General features: G+C 45.5%; 2 protein-coding genes across 2 annotated transcripts; one reads left to right on the top strand and one right to left on the bottom strand.

The window, feature by feature from the left end:
- Positions 1–227: 227 nt before the first annotated feature.
- On the top strand, positions 228–1,603 carry TOMM6 (translocase of outer mitochondrial membrane 6). The gene is made up of 3 exons (XM_061146692.1): positions 228–438; positions 971–1,076; positions 1,294–1,603. The coding sequence occupies exons 1-2, from the start codon at positions 311–313 to the stop codon at positions 1,065–1,067; spliced, it is 225 nt and encodes a 74-aa protein (XP_061002675.1). The 5' UTR covers positions 228–310; the 3' UTR covers positions 1,068–1,076; positions 1,294–1,603.
- Positions 1,604–4,528: 2,925 nt separating this feature from the next.
- Positions 4,529–15,519, bottom strand: USP49 (ubiquitin specific peptidase 49). Its single transcript, XM_061146693.1, has 5 exons — positions 14,179–15,519; positions 12,679–12,883; positions 9,688–9,796; positions 8,935–9,140; positions 4,529–7,911 (listed from the first exon to the last, which is right to left on the bottom strand). The coding sequence occupies exons 1-5, from the start codon at positions 15,517–15,519 to the stop codon at positions 7,721–7,723; spliced, it is 2,052 nt and encodes a 683-aa protein (XP_061002676.1). The 3' UTR covers positions 4,529–7,720.
- Positions 15,520–15,590: the final 71 nt, after the last annotated feature.

The raw sequence follows: 15,590 nt of genomic DNA on the forward strand, positions 1-15,590 counted from the left end.
GCATCCTCCTCCCGAACCAATGAAGTGATCACTCGGAGAACACCTGGACTGTGAGCGGGTGCGCCAGCCGAAGGCCAGGAGGGAGCTGGAGGTGGAACCCGACCAGGGAGACTGGAGCGGGGCGGCGCTCCATCCCTGGCCGAGGTGGCGGACGCGCACCCGGGAAGTTCCGCAGGCGCCTGTGGGAGCGCGAGCCGCGGCGCCCTCTGTCGGCCGGTAGCCGGCGGAAGTGTGAGGCCGGAAGTTGCGTAATCTGTCGGCGCCCGCCCGGTGCTTGGTGAGCGTTCCTACGGAGCGCGGAGCTGCTGCCATGGCTTCCAGTGGGACAGGCGTGACAGCTGCGGGCTCAGCAAATGAAGCTCCCGAAATTCCAGACAACGTGGGGGACTGGCTTCGGGGCGTCTACCGCTTCGCCACCGACAGGAATGACTTCCGGAGGTAACCGAGGCCCGGGGGTCGGTCCCTCTCCGGCCCTTCGCGCGCGTTATGCGTACCCCTGGATTTCCCTTCCTCCGGGCTGGTAAATCCGATTTTTTTTTTTACACCACCCACATCTTGGCCTCTTTGTGGCTCTGGCTGTGCTTTGCTGAGGTCCTTGATGGAGGATGTCCGTGCTGCTGAAGCACTCTTTTCAGTCCCCGGGCTCTGTCTAGAGAATCTGCTCACGGGGACCCTGGGGGAGCGGGCGCCAACAAACAGGCTTTTTGCCCCTGGACAAGTGTTTAATTGGCCTTTGCGTTTGACCCTGCCCTTATTAGACGTAGAAACGAACCTTAAATAACCATGTGGTCTTGGGCAACCTATTATGTACCGATCAGTGCTCCTAAGATTCTGAAGTGCTTTTGCCTCAGGAGGGGACGGTTTCTTCCTTGTGTGGTGATGGGAACCACCCCCACCCCCCAAGTCTCTTGTTAACCAAAGACACGTGACTCGGTGACCACAGGGTTAATGGGATGCGTTCTTTTTCTAGGAACTTGATTCTCAATTTGGGACTCTTTGCTGCTGGAGTTTGGTTGGCCAGAAATTTGAGTGACATTGACCTAATGGCACCTCAGCCTGGGCTCTAGCCTGTGAAGGTAAGCACTAACCACTGTTCTTTCAGAAGTCCTAGAGGCTGGGAGAAGAAATAACTTAGATCAACTGTTCACAGACTAATAGGAAAGAGACTTGACAAAAGACCCTTGGCTGTTCCTAGTTAGATATGTTTCCAGATGTTGCAAGGGCTTTGAGTCTCTTAGCAATTTTTACTCCAGTAATATTACGTTTCTAATGCCACCTATTGTCTGATTGCAGACACATGGAACCCCTGTGCTGTACTCGACCCCTTCAAAAACAGCCTCCAATCTGTGACCATCACAAGACTTGTCCTGCTGGCGGCTGAAGTTTGATCCAGAGGGCACCTTCCCTTCCCTGCCTTCCTTCTCTTTGCTGAGTCCACTCAGGACACCCTTCTCTGGTCAGCAGGCAGCCTTCAGCTAAAGTGTTGTCTTCTGTTCTGTAAAATGCTGTACATAGTTACTAAGTTTCTGCAGGGGATTATCTTTGCTCTTGTCCTGAGGAATAATCTAATGGTATTTTAACAAATAAAGCGTGTACACAAAGACATTTTATTCTTTTAATAAGAAAACTTCAGCTTACAAAAACAAGATGTAAAAAGTCAAGATTTACAAAAATCATAAAAACATGATTTATATTTCACACTCAAAAGAGACAGGAACAAGTCCCAAACATGGATTTTAACAGATGGTTTGCTTCATAGTAAAAGAAAAAAAGAAATGGAAACTAGCCACCATACAGTGATGTTAGCATAGGTAATAGCTGATTCTTGAGGAATTTCCATTTTTGAGCAGGACTATGGGAAGAAGCCATTTGGTGTTGCATAGCATTTCAGTGCACCAGGTGGGTTTTCCAGGCACCAGGGAGGCATTGTAGCTATAATACAGTGGGATTTGAGGGCAGTAATGTGCAGGTGGAGGCAAGGTGTGAGTAAGCCTGGGCAGTGGGCTCTGAAGCAACTGCTTGAGAAAGCTGCTTCCTTCACAAGTAAAGAGATATTTTCTGACCCTAAAATTCAGGGTAGTGCCACTGTCCAGGAGTTTGGGGTTCTTTGGAAATGGAGTATGTAAGAAACTGGCATGGAAAGAATGATGTAGGCTTAGAAAGGTGTGGACATAGAGACAGGCTCCCCTTGGCAATTTTTTCTAGTTGATTTGCTCTACTAGGTGTTTAAAAAATATACATACTACTTTTTTGTGCCAAGTCTCCTCTGGAACTAGTATGGGATTAAAGGACAAGAATTGGGAAGGAGGGTCAGTATAAATGTACCACAGTGGCCTAACTGTAAGTTGACAGGTGTTATCTCTAGCAGTCTGTTCACTAAAGGTAAATAGAATAAAATGGTCCTTCTTGACCCTGCTGGCATAAATCTGGTTAAGAAAGCTGTTAAGAGAATTAGGTTTTTTATATGTTAAAGAAAAGCACCATTTTCTTATGAGCTCTAATCAGGGAGGTCCTGTCTGTTAGGAGAAAGGAGTTTGAGCCTGTATGAATTGAGGCCTGTGGCTGGCTTAACATGAGGTCAGGATCCTTTAAGAATCTACATAGGGATCACGGATGCTCTGACAAGTTTATATCTTACTAGGCTGTTAAGATGAGGAAAAGTAACATACATTAAGTAAGGCTTGGGTTTGAAGCCATTGCCCCCCAAATGGTGACCAGGAAGGAAACTTTTAAGCCCTGTCAGCCTGCATCAGACCACTGCTAAGCCTAGAAATACCAGCACCTGTTGTTTATAGGAGTGAAACTTACATCCTTGAAGTCTGCTACCTGAGCTACTCATAATTGTGAAAAGTTCTATTTGATAGCAATTTCCAAAGGTAAAATTCAAAGCATGGCCAAAATTAAAGACATGGCAGCTTCCAAAAGCATAATTCAAATTTCACTTAAAATGTAATGTTTTAGCTTCAAGTAACAAACAGTGTTGCTATTGGTTTATAAAGCCATAAGCTGATAAGGTAAAGTTTCATTTCAACTGGCTTAATTCCTGAAAATGATAAGAATTTAGCAGGTTAAAGCTACCAAATCTACACCAAATTTTGATGGATAATTATGAATTCTGTAAATGAAAATCCTGGCTTTCACCATTTCAACACAACATTTTTCCTCAAGGGAAGTCAGTCTTACATCCTGTCATGAGCTGTTTAGCCCAGGCTAGTTAACACTACTATGAAAATCTCCTACACTACCCTAGTTAGGTCTGAAATAGAAACACGCCAGCAGTAGCATGGAAACAGTCCGCAAAAATGACCATTCACTTCAGTGCTCTAGTGACGGAGGTGTGCTTAGAGCAGTGTTTGGGTTGAATACACAGTGGTTAAAGTCAGTCTTAGACCAAGAAAATGGTTATTTAAACATGGAAGATAAAAACTAAACTCACAGTCATATTTAGAAGGCGCTTTTCAACTTTAGTGCTAACTTCAAAAAAGAATCAACCACCAGGGAGATGCATACTTACCTGGTAAGGAAACTAAGTGGCCATGGGAGGTTTTATTCCAAAGATACAACCTCCTCACCTAATTAGGCTAGTCCTTAGGCTGAGGGACCCAATTATCAAATGTGCTTTGAGTAAGCTTTTTGAACACCCTTTGGTGAAGACTCAGGAGCTCAGTGGAAACCTTAAAGGTCAGAGTAAAAGGAACACGCTGTTTACAGCCCTGCAGGTGAGTAGGCCGGGTCTTCTCTTCCACAGCTACTCAGTACCATCCCCGTCAGTGGGACTGGGTTGCTGGGACAGGTTCTTTGAGCCTTCGTTTTTGCATATTACACAGTGCACTGGCTTGCCTTACAATCTAAAGGTTCACATATAGGGGATTGTGTTTTACACTGCTTCCTGAAACTTTGTGCAAAAGAACTTCAGAACTAATGAAGGTACCACTTCAGGAGGAACGGTTTTTGTTTGACTTGTACCATACGTTGCCTAGCATTAGAAAAACTAAAATACCTTTTTCTGAACATTTGTGCTCTCCCAACCAGCTGGAAAAGTAACCCTTCCACTTAGAAAACCTCAGATAGGGATATGTTTAGGAAGGGGAAGCCCTCCCAGCCTGATTTTAAAAAGGCCTGAGTTAATGTTTGGAACATAAAAGGGGTGGTATAAAAGGATAGGGTAGATAGTTTGCCTTGAAAAGGAGACATTGATGAATAATCAAACACAAAGGTTTTGGACATTACAGTAGAATTTTCAGAACTTGCTGGTAATAATTTGCTTTCACACACACAAGATACGAAATGTTTTTAAAAAGTGATACCAAATGTCCTTTACACTATACAGACCCATTTGCCACTTGAAATGACAAGAAAGAATCCTTTCCCTTAATCTTTTCAATCCCATGCAAACCATAATTAGGTACAAGGCACCAAATTTTATGAATTGTATAAAATTAGTTCACAAAGCTTTATCAGTACGTAAAACAAACTCCATTTCTCCCCCCCTGCCCACCCATATCCCACCCCACCCCCCACACACCCAACCAAGTCTTCATTCTGTACTACTGTCAACCTCTCACGTTTATGCTGGGACCTGGCTAGGGCTGTGCCCCACTGCCTGCCAACCCACCTCATTAGTTCTTACACTTGGATGGAACTGTAATCATAGCCAGAGTGGAAAACGCACAATCGTTGACTCTAGAAACCTTGACATTAAAAACAAAAATAAACTCTGCTATTGAGTCCATAGGACACATTAACACTTCTATAGTTCCCAATTTTATTCATGACATTTTAAGAGACATCTGGAAATTCTTTACAGTGTGGCACTGTCCCCGTCAGCCTGAGAGGAACTGGATCAAAGCAGGCAAGAGGTCTGCCATCTTGAATAAGAGCTTCAGTTCCTAGCCATTGAGGGCATTCCTAATTTTTTTTTTTTTTTTTTAACACTAGCATGAATGCTTATCTCCGAGGCAACCACAAGTATGAGAGTCAAGCTAGACTGAGGTAAAAATTTGAGGGCCAGGGTGCATTCATCTTGGCTGGCTACAGCAGAAAGTAAACACACCAGCCAACTACAAAGGGTTCCTAGAACAGGGCTGTAACTACTTGTCTGGGAGAGGAGCAGGCCCGTAAGGTTCAGTTAGGAGATCTTGGATTTGATTTGGCAGCATCTAGTCAACTTCCACCTGGTTCTTATTTTCTTTACAATGTTTTGACTTAAAGTAAGATGCAACTAAGAAATTCATCTACTTCCAGTATGTAAATAAATTAAAGGCAAAGGGACATTTCCCTCACAACAGCCATTGGCTTATGCAGCAGGAAACTCTTTTTCTTTAATAAAAATCTCCATAAATACTAACTTCTCAACAGCGTCTATTGCTGCTGCCTCTGGGTTCCTGAGGTGTCTGACTGCAGGGGCACCTTCAAGTGTGTGCAGCTCTTTGAGGACTCTGGTATTGGTTTCTGTTCCAACTCACTTCAAATGATTTTATTAATTTGAAGCACTTACCCTACTAATACAAAGTCCTTAGTCTGCTTAATTCTTAACTTTTGGTATAAAACTTTTTAAAAATTAAATTGGAAGATGTTTTAATTTTCCATGAGATGTTTTTCTCATTCCCCATCCCCCAGACAGCCTGAGGGATTTAGTAGATGCTGTATAGTATTTCTTCATTTGTCAGTTCTCTTTTTCTAGAATAATAAAGATAGCATTCAGTGAAAGATGAGGCACAATTTATATTTTCCTTCCCTTTTTACTTTTTTTTTTTTTAAATCAGCTTTTCTCTTGCCACAAAAGGTCATCACCAATCATGCCAACTTAAAAATGTGGATCTAGAGACTATAGCCTCATATCAGAGCCTCTGGCAGCATGGGCGGCTGTGACACTTTAAAACAGTGTCCAAGTGAGGGTAAGCCCGGGCCAAGCTTGTACAAAGAAGCCTGCAGTAGACAATATAAACCAAATAGCATAAAAAATGCCATACGCTATCGCTTCCAAATAAAAGCTAAATATTACAGAAACCTCACAGTGTTGGAAAAAGCAAGTTTAATTTAAAGTATAGTCACTCCCTTTCCTTATCACGGTGAGCCATTTTCTGTCTGATTTCCTCCAAATCTCAGTGCTGTCTGGCAGGTCCTATGGGAGAATTCATCTCAAAAGAGGTCAACAGCAAATGCTATACAGATCTGCTTGGGAAATGTGGTCCTTCAACATTGCTAAAGCTACGCCCCTCATTCTTTAGCCTCTCGTTTCCCAACTTCCCACCCCTCCCCAAACTTCCTTCACATCTACTCCCTTCAGGTGACAGCTGTACTTCTACCTGAACGTTAATATGACCTACTCAGTCAAAAGACGAGCATTCCGAGTGGCAGGCTGAGGCGCTGTGGCACTCCCCAGTGAGAGTTATGGTCGCATTCACTTTTACTAGTGAGTCAAAGTGAAGGACCGAGGAGGGAAATTCAGTGGTGCCCGACAGCGCAGAGGGCTTCTATCTGGGCAATTTCATACCACTTAGAAACTGACCCAGTTTAAAAAAGAAAGACATATCTTACTAGCACTGAAGTGAAGGACAGGGCACTTGCTTTTTTTCTCTGATGGACTGAGGGTGTGTGGGTAAAGAAACATTAGGGATTAGCAGATTTTGGAGGAAACCGGCCAGGGGTGTCAGCAATAAACTGTTCAGACATATAGGAGGAAGAGTCCTCAGCCTTCGAAAAGCAAAAGCTCCCACACCTTGTGAACAGGAAATAAGCTGCAGGTTCAGAAAAGCTGCATGCTGCACCAAGGTGAGAACGGGGGACAGGCATTTCGATAAGCCCTGGACCACTGGCTCCCCACCCCCACCCTCTGAGTTCTGAGAAAGCCTCAGAAACCTGACCTAAAAAGACCAATTTAAACCAAACTGCATGCTTGCCCTAGACCCAAACCAGGAGTTTGCTACAGAATTGAGTATCCAGGAGTGCACTTAGGCTCAGCGTGCCACAAAGAGCATGTCATGTGCCAGTTTCTTGCTTCCCCATATGAACTGCTCCTTCATTAGAATGAAGGGATGTTCGTGCCATCTCAGAAGATGTGGAATGATTAAATGACAGCAGCAGCCAGGCAGAATACGACATGTGAAAAACCTCCATTTTGCATGGAGAACTTTGCTCCATGCACCTCCTTCCATTCTTCAGCTGCTATCTCCTAAAAAAGGAAGTCTCTAAATTTTCAACCCTTGAGGACTACTTCCTCTGTAGGAAAAAGTCCTGACTTCACCTCCCGCCTTGGAACCAATCCCGTCCAGCAAGCTGCCAGCCCAGGGCCCCTCCGTGCCCTCCAGTGCTCTGCTGAAGGCTGCTCGCGTCAGGAGGCTCTTCCGGTGCTGCAAGGGGTCCTGATTAGCAGGGGAATCACATAATAGGAAGAAAACACAGCTGGATATGACCAACTCACTCCCTCTTTCCTCCACCCAGATCCCTCTATATTCAGAAGCAACTGTTGAAAGAATCTTCATAGAAGTTACTCCTTTTGATTTGCTTTAACAAAGGAGGGAATTTTATAAACCCATTTAAAAGAAAGTGACTACAGATTTTGTGATAGGACACCAGACACCCGGCACCTTCTGCTCTAGACCCAGTGAGGCAAACCTAGTAATCTGTTCCTGCAGTAAACCTTATTTCCTGTAAGAGGAAAGATGTACCAATACCAAGAGTTTAAAAGCAAGTCAGTCCTTGATAATGTTCCTCCCATTCAGGGGAAGGTCCGTGGTCTGCCCTCATCGTTGTTGCTGGAATGCACCTGAGTTTGGAGTTGGGTTTCTGAGATTCTTGCATTGCCCTGAACTGTTCTCTGAGTGTAAAAAAGGATGTAGGCTTGAGTTTTGCACACTTCCTCGACACTGCATACATTCAGCTTTGAGTCATTGCAGTGGACCCAAAAACCTAGGAAACCAAATGAAAGAAAGAGAAAATATGACTACCCAACTTAAATTTCAATCAGCAGGCACAAGAGGAGATGAAAAAAGGGACAGAGAAGTTCTGAATAGAGCCAACCTTTGACTGGTGGTGATGGAGGAAGAGATAAGTAAATGAAACCAACAGACTTCCCTGAAACCATTGGTTTTAGCCCCACAAGCCCCACCACAATACTGCTTACAGTATTGACTAATTTTTGTCCTCATTTCATTCAGGCTTTTTCACTGCCCATTAGGGACTTATACAAAGATAGACTGGGGGCTAAGAGATATGAAAAAAAGGGGGAGGGGAGGGGAAATGTACATAGATATAGGTATGGAAGGAAAGGAAAACTTAGAAGGAATAAAGTTATTTTTCACAGGCTCACTCTGGTAGCCACCCCAAGGGCTGAGGGGTTCAAGATGGGTCAACTATTAAAAACACATCCACAACCCACCTGCCTTAGCACAGTAGCTGGGAGGCTCTGCTCTGAGGGACAAGGACTGAAAGAAAGCTCCTTGGGAAGGGCCCTTGGATCCTCACACCTCCCATGTTAAAGAAGGTAATCAGGACATATACTATGTCTGTTACAATACTTGTAAATGCTCAGAAAGTGTCCTCAGCTTTACTATGGGCTGATGCTAGTGAGACTCATACACTATGAATATGACCATGGAGTAGCTAGGTCATACTGTTTATGCAAAACCAAGAAGGAAACAGGTCTGCAGCAGAAGTATTAATAACAGCTATAACCTCTAGCATTAATTGACCATTATGTGCTAGGCAGCATGCTCAGCACTTTTTACATGTTAGTTCCCGTCAATTCTTAGAAGAGTTATATGTTGTCACTTAGTGATATATTCAAAATTTGAATCCATCTTTCATAATTCTTTCCACTGTATTTTAATGTATGTAATATCCCCCTACAGATTAAATAAAAGGAGAGGAATGAAATGTGGACAAACCAACCCTTTTTGGTGTCCCCCACCCCACAGAGTAAAGCGCACGCACCTCCCTCTGTGTTGTAGCAATAGGCTGTGTAGTGTCCTGAGCCAAACCCTTTCCCGTGATGCATGACCACTGCGGAGAGATCATAGGCAAAGGTCTCTTTGTCAAGAGAGGAGAGCATGTCCCTGCAGCAGTAAGGTTCCATGGTTAATACCTGGTCAAAGACGACATGGACCCCAATCTTCTCTCGGTGATTACGGCCAGACCACCTGTAACATGGATATAAACTTCTTACCAGTAAGAAATGGCATGTGTGATCATAGGCAGAGGTAGGTAAAATAGAAGTGGAGAAAACTTAACCTGGATTTGGTTTTCACAGCAAGGTAGGGGTACTCAGTGTTCACATATATTTCCTGTGAACATTCAGATGTTCTCTGAAACTAGAAATCCCTAAACAAGCAATCCAGGCAATACTCTTTGTAGTTTACTTCCTACCCTTCTTTTCACAGAATATCTCATACTTTATTCCGAAGATGGCTCTATATATGCCCACGTGAGGCTATTAAATCTTCAAGCACAGACACCCACTGCAGCCTAGCTGATGTAATAGGGCCGTGAGAGCAGAAGCCCTGTCCCGGCCCCCAAGCATCCACTTGCCTCCCCGGGCAGGAACCATACACTCCATGGAAAGCCTAAGGACTCCAGGGAGCAGGCTTTCCCCCCCAGCACCAAAGGCGACATCTGCCCTCACCAAAGCCTCTGAAGGAGCTATTGCCACAGCTCACAGCCACCTGGGATGCCCCAGAGCAAGCTCACCTGAATCTTTTAAGATGCAGCCGGAGGACCTGAGGTAGTCTGTAGATCATTAACTGCTTTCTAGCTTCACTCAGAACAAGGGGTTTTGGATTGGATTTTCGTCGTTTGCCTAGATGGTTTGGGAAGGTATAAGACATGGATCGTGAGGAGACTCATTCTTCCCGAGCTGTGCAGAGACAGTGACTTGCCACCCAATATGCATTCTCCTAATTTCTCAGCACTTCAACCTCAGTTTTATTTGGGCAGCAAAGTGATTCTCTCTAAGACTGCATTTCCCAGCCTCTCATGCCCACGTGGCATGGCCACGGAAGTTCTGGCTGAGATGAAAGAAATGACTGTGTGGCACTCTGGGGATGGCTGCTTAAAGAAGGCTGATGCAGTTGTAAGGGGCATCCTTTGTCCTTCCCACCGTTTGAAAAGAATCTCAGTTTCCTTTCCTGTGAAATGGGGGATAATGCATGTATTTCAGGTTTAGGGAAAAGGTAAGAGGACACAGGGGCTTTCCCAGTGCTAAACAATCCGCCTGCTAAGGCAGGAGATGCAGGTTCAATCCCTGGGTTGGGAAGATACCCTAGAAGAGGAAATGGCAACCCACTCCAGTATTTCTGCCTGGGAAATCCCATGAACAGAGGAGCCTGGTGGGCTACAGTCCATGGGGTCACAAAGAGTCAGATACAACTTAGCATTTGAGCATGCACGCATGCAAGAGGCACAGAATTACCAAAGGACAGTGTATTTATTTATTTATTTATTTTTTTAGGACAGTGTATTTAAAGAGATTTTTTCCCCACATGACTTGCTTGTGGCCTATACAAATATTTAGAAAATAAACTTCACTGGTTTTATATTTTTATGCCATACTTATTTTCTGAAACATGTTTCTTGGTAACAGCACTGCTAGACATGCAGAACAAGGCTGACAACTGACTAAATATACCCCATTCAAAACAAAACCAATGCTCAGGACTCCAAGTTTGTTTCTAAAGATACTGAATTGTGGGTGAAATGCATTTCTAAATTACAGCATGGAAACGGAAATGAAGTTCTCTTAATTTCCATCAGAAGCCTTCTCTATAACCATTTACTGATGACTGCTCTTTTATATTAATTCAGTCAATGAATGGATAGGAATATAAAATTCATGGTCCACTATGGTGTCTGCGAATTGTCTCTGAGCTGTTGATACCATGGTCTCAGTGTCTGAGGAGCCTGGCATCTGATTCGAAGTCCTGTCTGTACCACTTGTGAAAAATAGCAAATCACAGGCAGATGACGTATCAAGGAGCTTTCTCTGACAATGGAGCTGTTGCTTCTCATGATAGATTGCAGCAACTAGACTGCAGCTTTTACTAGGGCTGGCAGTCATGATATGTGAGGGCATGAGCAGAAAGAGAATTCAAAGAGGGGCCTGGCCTTATTTTACATTCCTGTTCACCAGCAGATTTTTGAAAATTACTGCAGCTCTCTGCCTGGGAATCCTTGCAGTGACTGCTGCTCTCAGCAGAGGGAGTATGTGAGCTAAAATGAAGACAATATAGAATCTGGCTTTGTTTCTCTAAAATGAAGTTCACGAAGAAAAATCACTGATTCAGTTGAGATTGATCAGTTCTGTCTCCCATTTGATTAAGCTGGCTACACAGAAAGGTGAAAGACTGATAGTTTCGAAACTTTCACAAGCAACAGAGCAGTGCATCTCATCCCTTCACTATAGCTTTCCTTCCTTGCTATTTGAACCTGTCTACAGAAATACTGATAAATGGGCACATCTGGCAACCAGAAAAACAATCCTTTCTTGGAAAAATAAATAAAAGTGTTTCTTGCCTAATCTATCAGGTCTGAGAATGATAGACTAAGGCTGTTAACATCTTTCTGTTCCCTACAAGTATAAAACTTCATGATTCACTATTTTAAAAAGAAAAAAAATACATATTGTTCTAATAAGATAATTTAAATCATTGCCTTTATATATCTCTATGTAACAGGATAGGTGAGTTTATGCTTAACCAAGTACAGGATTTCACATTTTGTTTTAAAATGGCAAAATGGTATCAGGTGTGACTTTTGATTTTTGACTTGATTCTTCAGAGAGAACAGGTTTTCCACAATTCACTACTTTAAAAAACCATATGCAAAAATATTAAAGGGCTACCATAAAATTGTTATTCCCAAACCAAAACTTGAAGTCTGAACTATAACATGGCTGCACATTGTTCTCAGATCTCTGCACAATCCATTTATCTTAGTTTCCACATCTCTATATGCCAAAACCCCCAAACATCAGCTTCAAAGTATTTGCTCTGCATTTCCTGTGTACATGCTGGGTTAGCAAAAGCACTGTTAATGTGGCAAGACAAAGGGTTGGGGGATACATAAGGTGCTCTCAGAACCATACGGAAAAAATTCCACTTTACAATTAAAGCCATGATAGAGAAATACTTCCCTCTGCCCGTTCTGAGATGTGAATCCTTCAGGCATGTGAAAATAATGATGAAGTTGCCATGGAGCAATGTACCATATGACTTCCTCTCTTGGTCTCATTGTACCCTTAGCATCACTTCAGACAGACTTTAATTCAGGATAAAAGCACACTTTTCTAATACATAGCACTCAAACAGGCTATGCCACCTGAATTTAGACTAAATAAGAACTGTCAAACTCTATTCATGAATTTAAGCAGGACCCCCATAACCTATAAAGCTAAATACTCCCATTCTTGGAGTCCCCATTTCAAGGTCCATACTTTCAAATGCCCCTCAAGATAACAACTAACTTCAATCACAGCAGGAATCCAAGGAGGTCCAACTCCTAGGCTTGGTTTTATTTTTTTAATATATAATGTCCATATGCTTTCTCTCAGGAAAATAGGAGGAAAAAAATCTTTAAAATATGCTTTAGAACCACTCAATATTACAGTGTTATTTTTGATTAAAAGGGCAAATGAAATACCTTAAACTGATATTCCAGTTACCCACAGCCTCCCCCAGCACTCACTGTTACACTGGTCACAGGCGTAGATTCTGCCTTCCAGGGCCTCTGTCTCCGTGAACTTGGCCAGCATCTCGGTGAGCAGGCACTCGGTCTGGTTCAAAGGGACAAAGCCCTTTTCTGCGCAGTGATAGCGCTCAGGGAACTCCAGCGACAGATCCCAGAAAGGCTCGACGGTGTTGGATTTGTAACCACACGACACGCAAGTGACCTAGGACGGAAGGTTAGTTCACGGGCTGTGCAACTTCCATGCTTCCACATTCATGTTTGCTAGCGCATAACAACCAAAGCTAAGTGTATCGTTTTCAAAAAATATTTAGCATTTAAATGATAGATGTAACTTTTAAGAGTATTAGAGCATATTACTTCTGGTCTGTATCTCTATGATGCTAGCTGCAACTGGAAAACCACACAGCACAGACAGTATTACCTACTCCCCTTTCTCTCTTCTTCAGTGCCACAGTATTACAGATAGAAGCTATCATGGAGTCATCAAGGCACAGTCTGAGATGGAGAATTTGCAGATTCCTGTCTGCTTCTCTCATCCTCATACTCTTATCCTCCTCTAGACTCTGCTCCTTCCATTCAATCCAGCTTTCCTCTACTTTTGCCCTTGTTTCCAGCAGCATCCCTACACTGATGCCAGTGCTCCAAGAGCCTCGAAGTAGCTTGTGATTTGACCTCCTCCCCCACTATAACCTTCCCAGAGGCACCTTTCTTCCTACAGACTCTCAGGGAGGTTGAGGAAGTGCCGAAAAAACTCCCTTTTCACATGCTGAAAAACAAAAGCCAAAATAAACTTTTCTTCCGAAACATTCTTCTGAAATAAACTTTTCTACTCATCATTCTTTTAAAATCCTAACTACCTCAGTAGCATAGTGTAGAGGTTTTACCTGAATCTCTCCAGTTGCCCACTTTTTAAACTCTATCAATTCTTTCTGCATGCTCTCACAAAGCCTTACCTGAGTCTTCCCTCATATCCTTATATGGCTAAGGAAACGAAAGGTAGTGGGGAACCAGAGGGAGGATTGCTTAGGCCTTTGGCATCTTCCTAGCCACCTCCCTCCCTTGTAGGTTGAAGAAAGGCTTTAGGAGGAGTGATGCCCTTTCAAACAACCATGGAACCAAGATTATAGGCAAACTCTTCAATTTCCTAAAGCTGATCAAATGGGATGAGATGCCAGCAATGGGTACTTAATTGTAACAATGATAATATTACATTACCGTATCATCATTATAGGTTAAAAGACATTTCCTGAAAGTGAAGTGATTTGGCAAGATAAACTAAAAATCTGCCTGGAAAGACAGGAGGCAAGTTCACCAACGAAGCCCCCACACAGTACTGTGAAAGGCACCGCGGCCGCCCTCCACTGTGCATAGTTACAGCAAACGTACCCTGGTTAGGCCAACAACTTGGGGAAGGCACTCACGGGAAGCCTAATACTAACTATACCAGCCCCACTCAAAGCGTTGGTGGGCAGTCAAGGCTGTGCCGAGCACACCTACCTGGCTAAGTAGCTGTCCGTGAAATATGGTGTTCACCACCTTTAAGACCTGCTTGGTGAGCTTCCTCTGGGAGAAGGGGATGAGGATTCGGCGCGTCGTGCCCTCAGACTCGAGTTCCTGCTGCACTTTGTGCAAAAGCTCGCAGAGAAACTCCTGCGCGTCCTGCTGGTCGTAGCCGCGGAAGGCGGGGATCAGGCTCCACACCGAGTGAAGCATGGCGAAGGGCGACACCAGGGCCCACTTCCCCGACCACATGACGCGAAAGAGGGTGTGCAGTTCGTGGCAGAGGGAGATGTGCTTCGAGCTGGGCTCCTTGTTCTGAATGAGTTCTAGGCTCCTGCTGAGGGAGGTCCCACCGTTCAAGCAGAGGCCCTCGCGCTCGCAGGCCTCGGTCCCGTCGCTCCCGGGCGAGGACAGCTCGGGGGCTGAGCTGCTGGCCGGCCTGCCTGAGAGCGGGGCCTTGCCGTTGGCGGCCCTGGGGAACAGCTGCTCCGTCTTGGACGGGTCGAGGTTCAGAAAGCACTCGCGGAACTTGCGCAGGTGGCTGAGCACCTGCAGGATGGAGTTCATGTAGCAGGTGTTGCCCAGGTTGCGCAGGCCCGTGACGCCGGGCGCCATGGCGGGCGCGCGGCGCGGCGGGGGACGGGGCCCGGCGGGCGCGCGCGCGGCGGGCACGCGCGGCGCGGCGGCGCGGGGCGCGTGCAGCAGCAGGCGCGCGCTCTTGCGCGGAGGGGCGCTGGCCAGCTCCTCCAGCAGCCGTCGCTTCACCTCGAGCCGCCGCTGCCGCGCCGCCTCCTTCTTGCGCTCCAGCGCCTCTTCCCGCCGCCGCTGCTCCAGCTTGGCCTGGCCCCGCGAGGTCTTCTCGAACCAGAGCCGCAGCGTCCTGGCCAGCAGGCGCTGGCGCCGGTACCACAGAGCCGTGAGCATCTGCGGCTGTCCCTGAGGAGCGCGCTGCGGCTGGACGGCGTCCTCGCCCGCCGCCATGGACCGCAGCGTCCGCCCGCGCCTCAGCGGCGGGTCCTGCGTCTGGCCCCTGACCGCCAGGAGGGAGCTTCTCAGCAGCTTCAGGTCCCCCTCCGGGTTGTCGTTGAGCACGTAGTCCTTGCACAGGTAGCAGAACACGTAGAGATCCCGGACCTCCATGGCTAGCGGGTGTCCGGTCTCTTCGAAGTGTTTGAGGGCGTGATCTTCGATGTAGCGGCCGCAGGCCACGTGCGAACACTTGAGACAAGCCCACACCGACTCGGTGGTGGCGCACTCTCGGCAGTACCACTTCTGCGGGTTCAGGATGGAGTGGTCCTGGGCGAGCCGCAACCGCCCTACATGTTTGCATCTATCCATGTCTTAGGGAAGGCTCCACTCTTTCAGCCTGGCACGATAAGGGCCCCCAAAGAGAGAGAGAGAAAAAAAAA

The sequence above is a fragment of the Dama dama genome, chromosome 7, assembly GCF_033118175.1.
Source record: "Dama dama isolate Ldn47 chromosome 7, ASM3311817v1, whole genome shotgun sequence".
Classification (NCBI taxonomy): domain Eukaryota; kingdom Metazoa; phylum Chordata; class Mammalia; order Artiodactyla; family Cervidae; genus Dama; species Dama dama.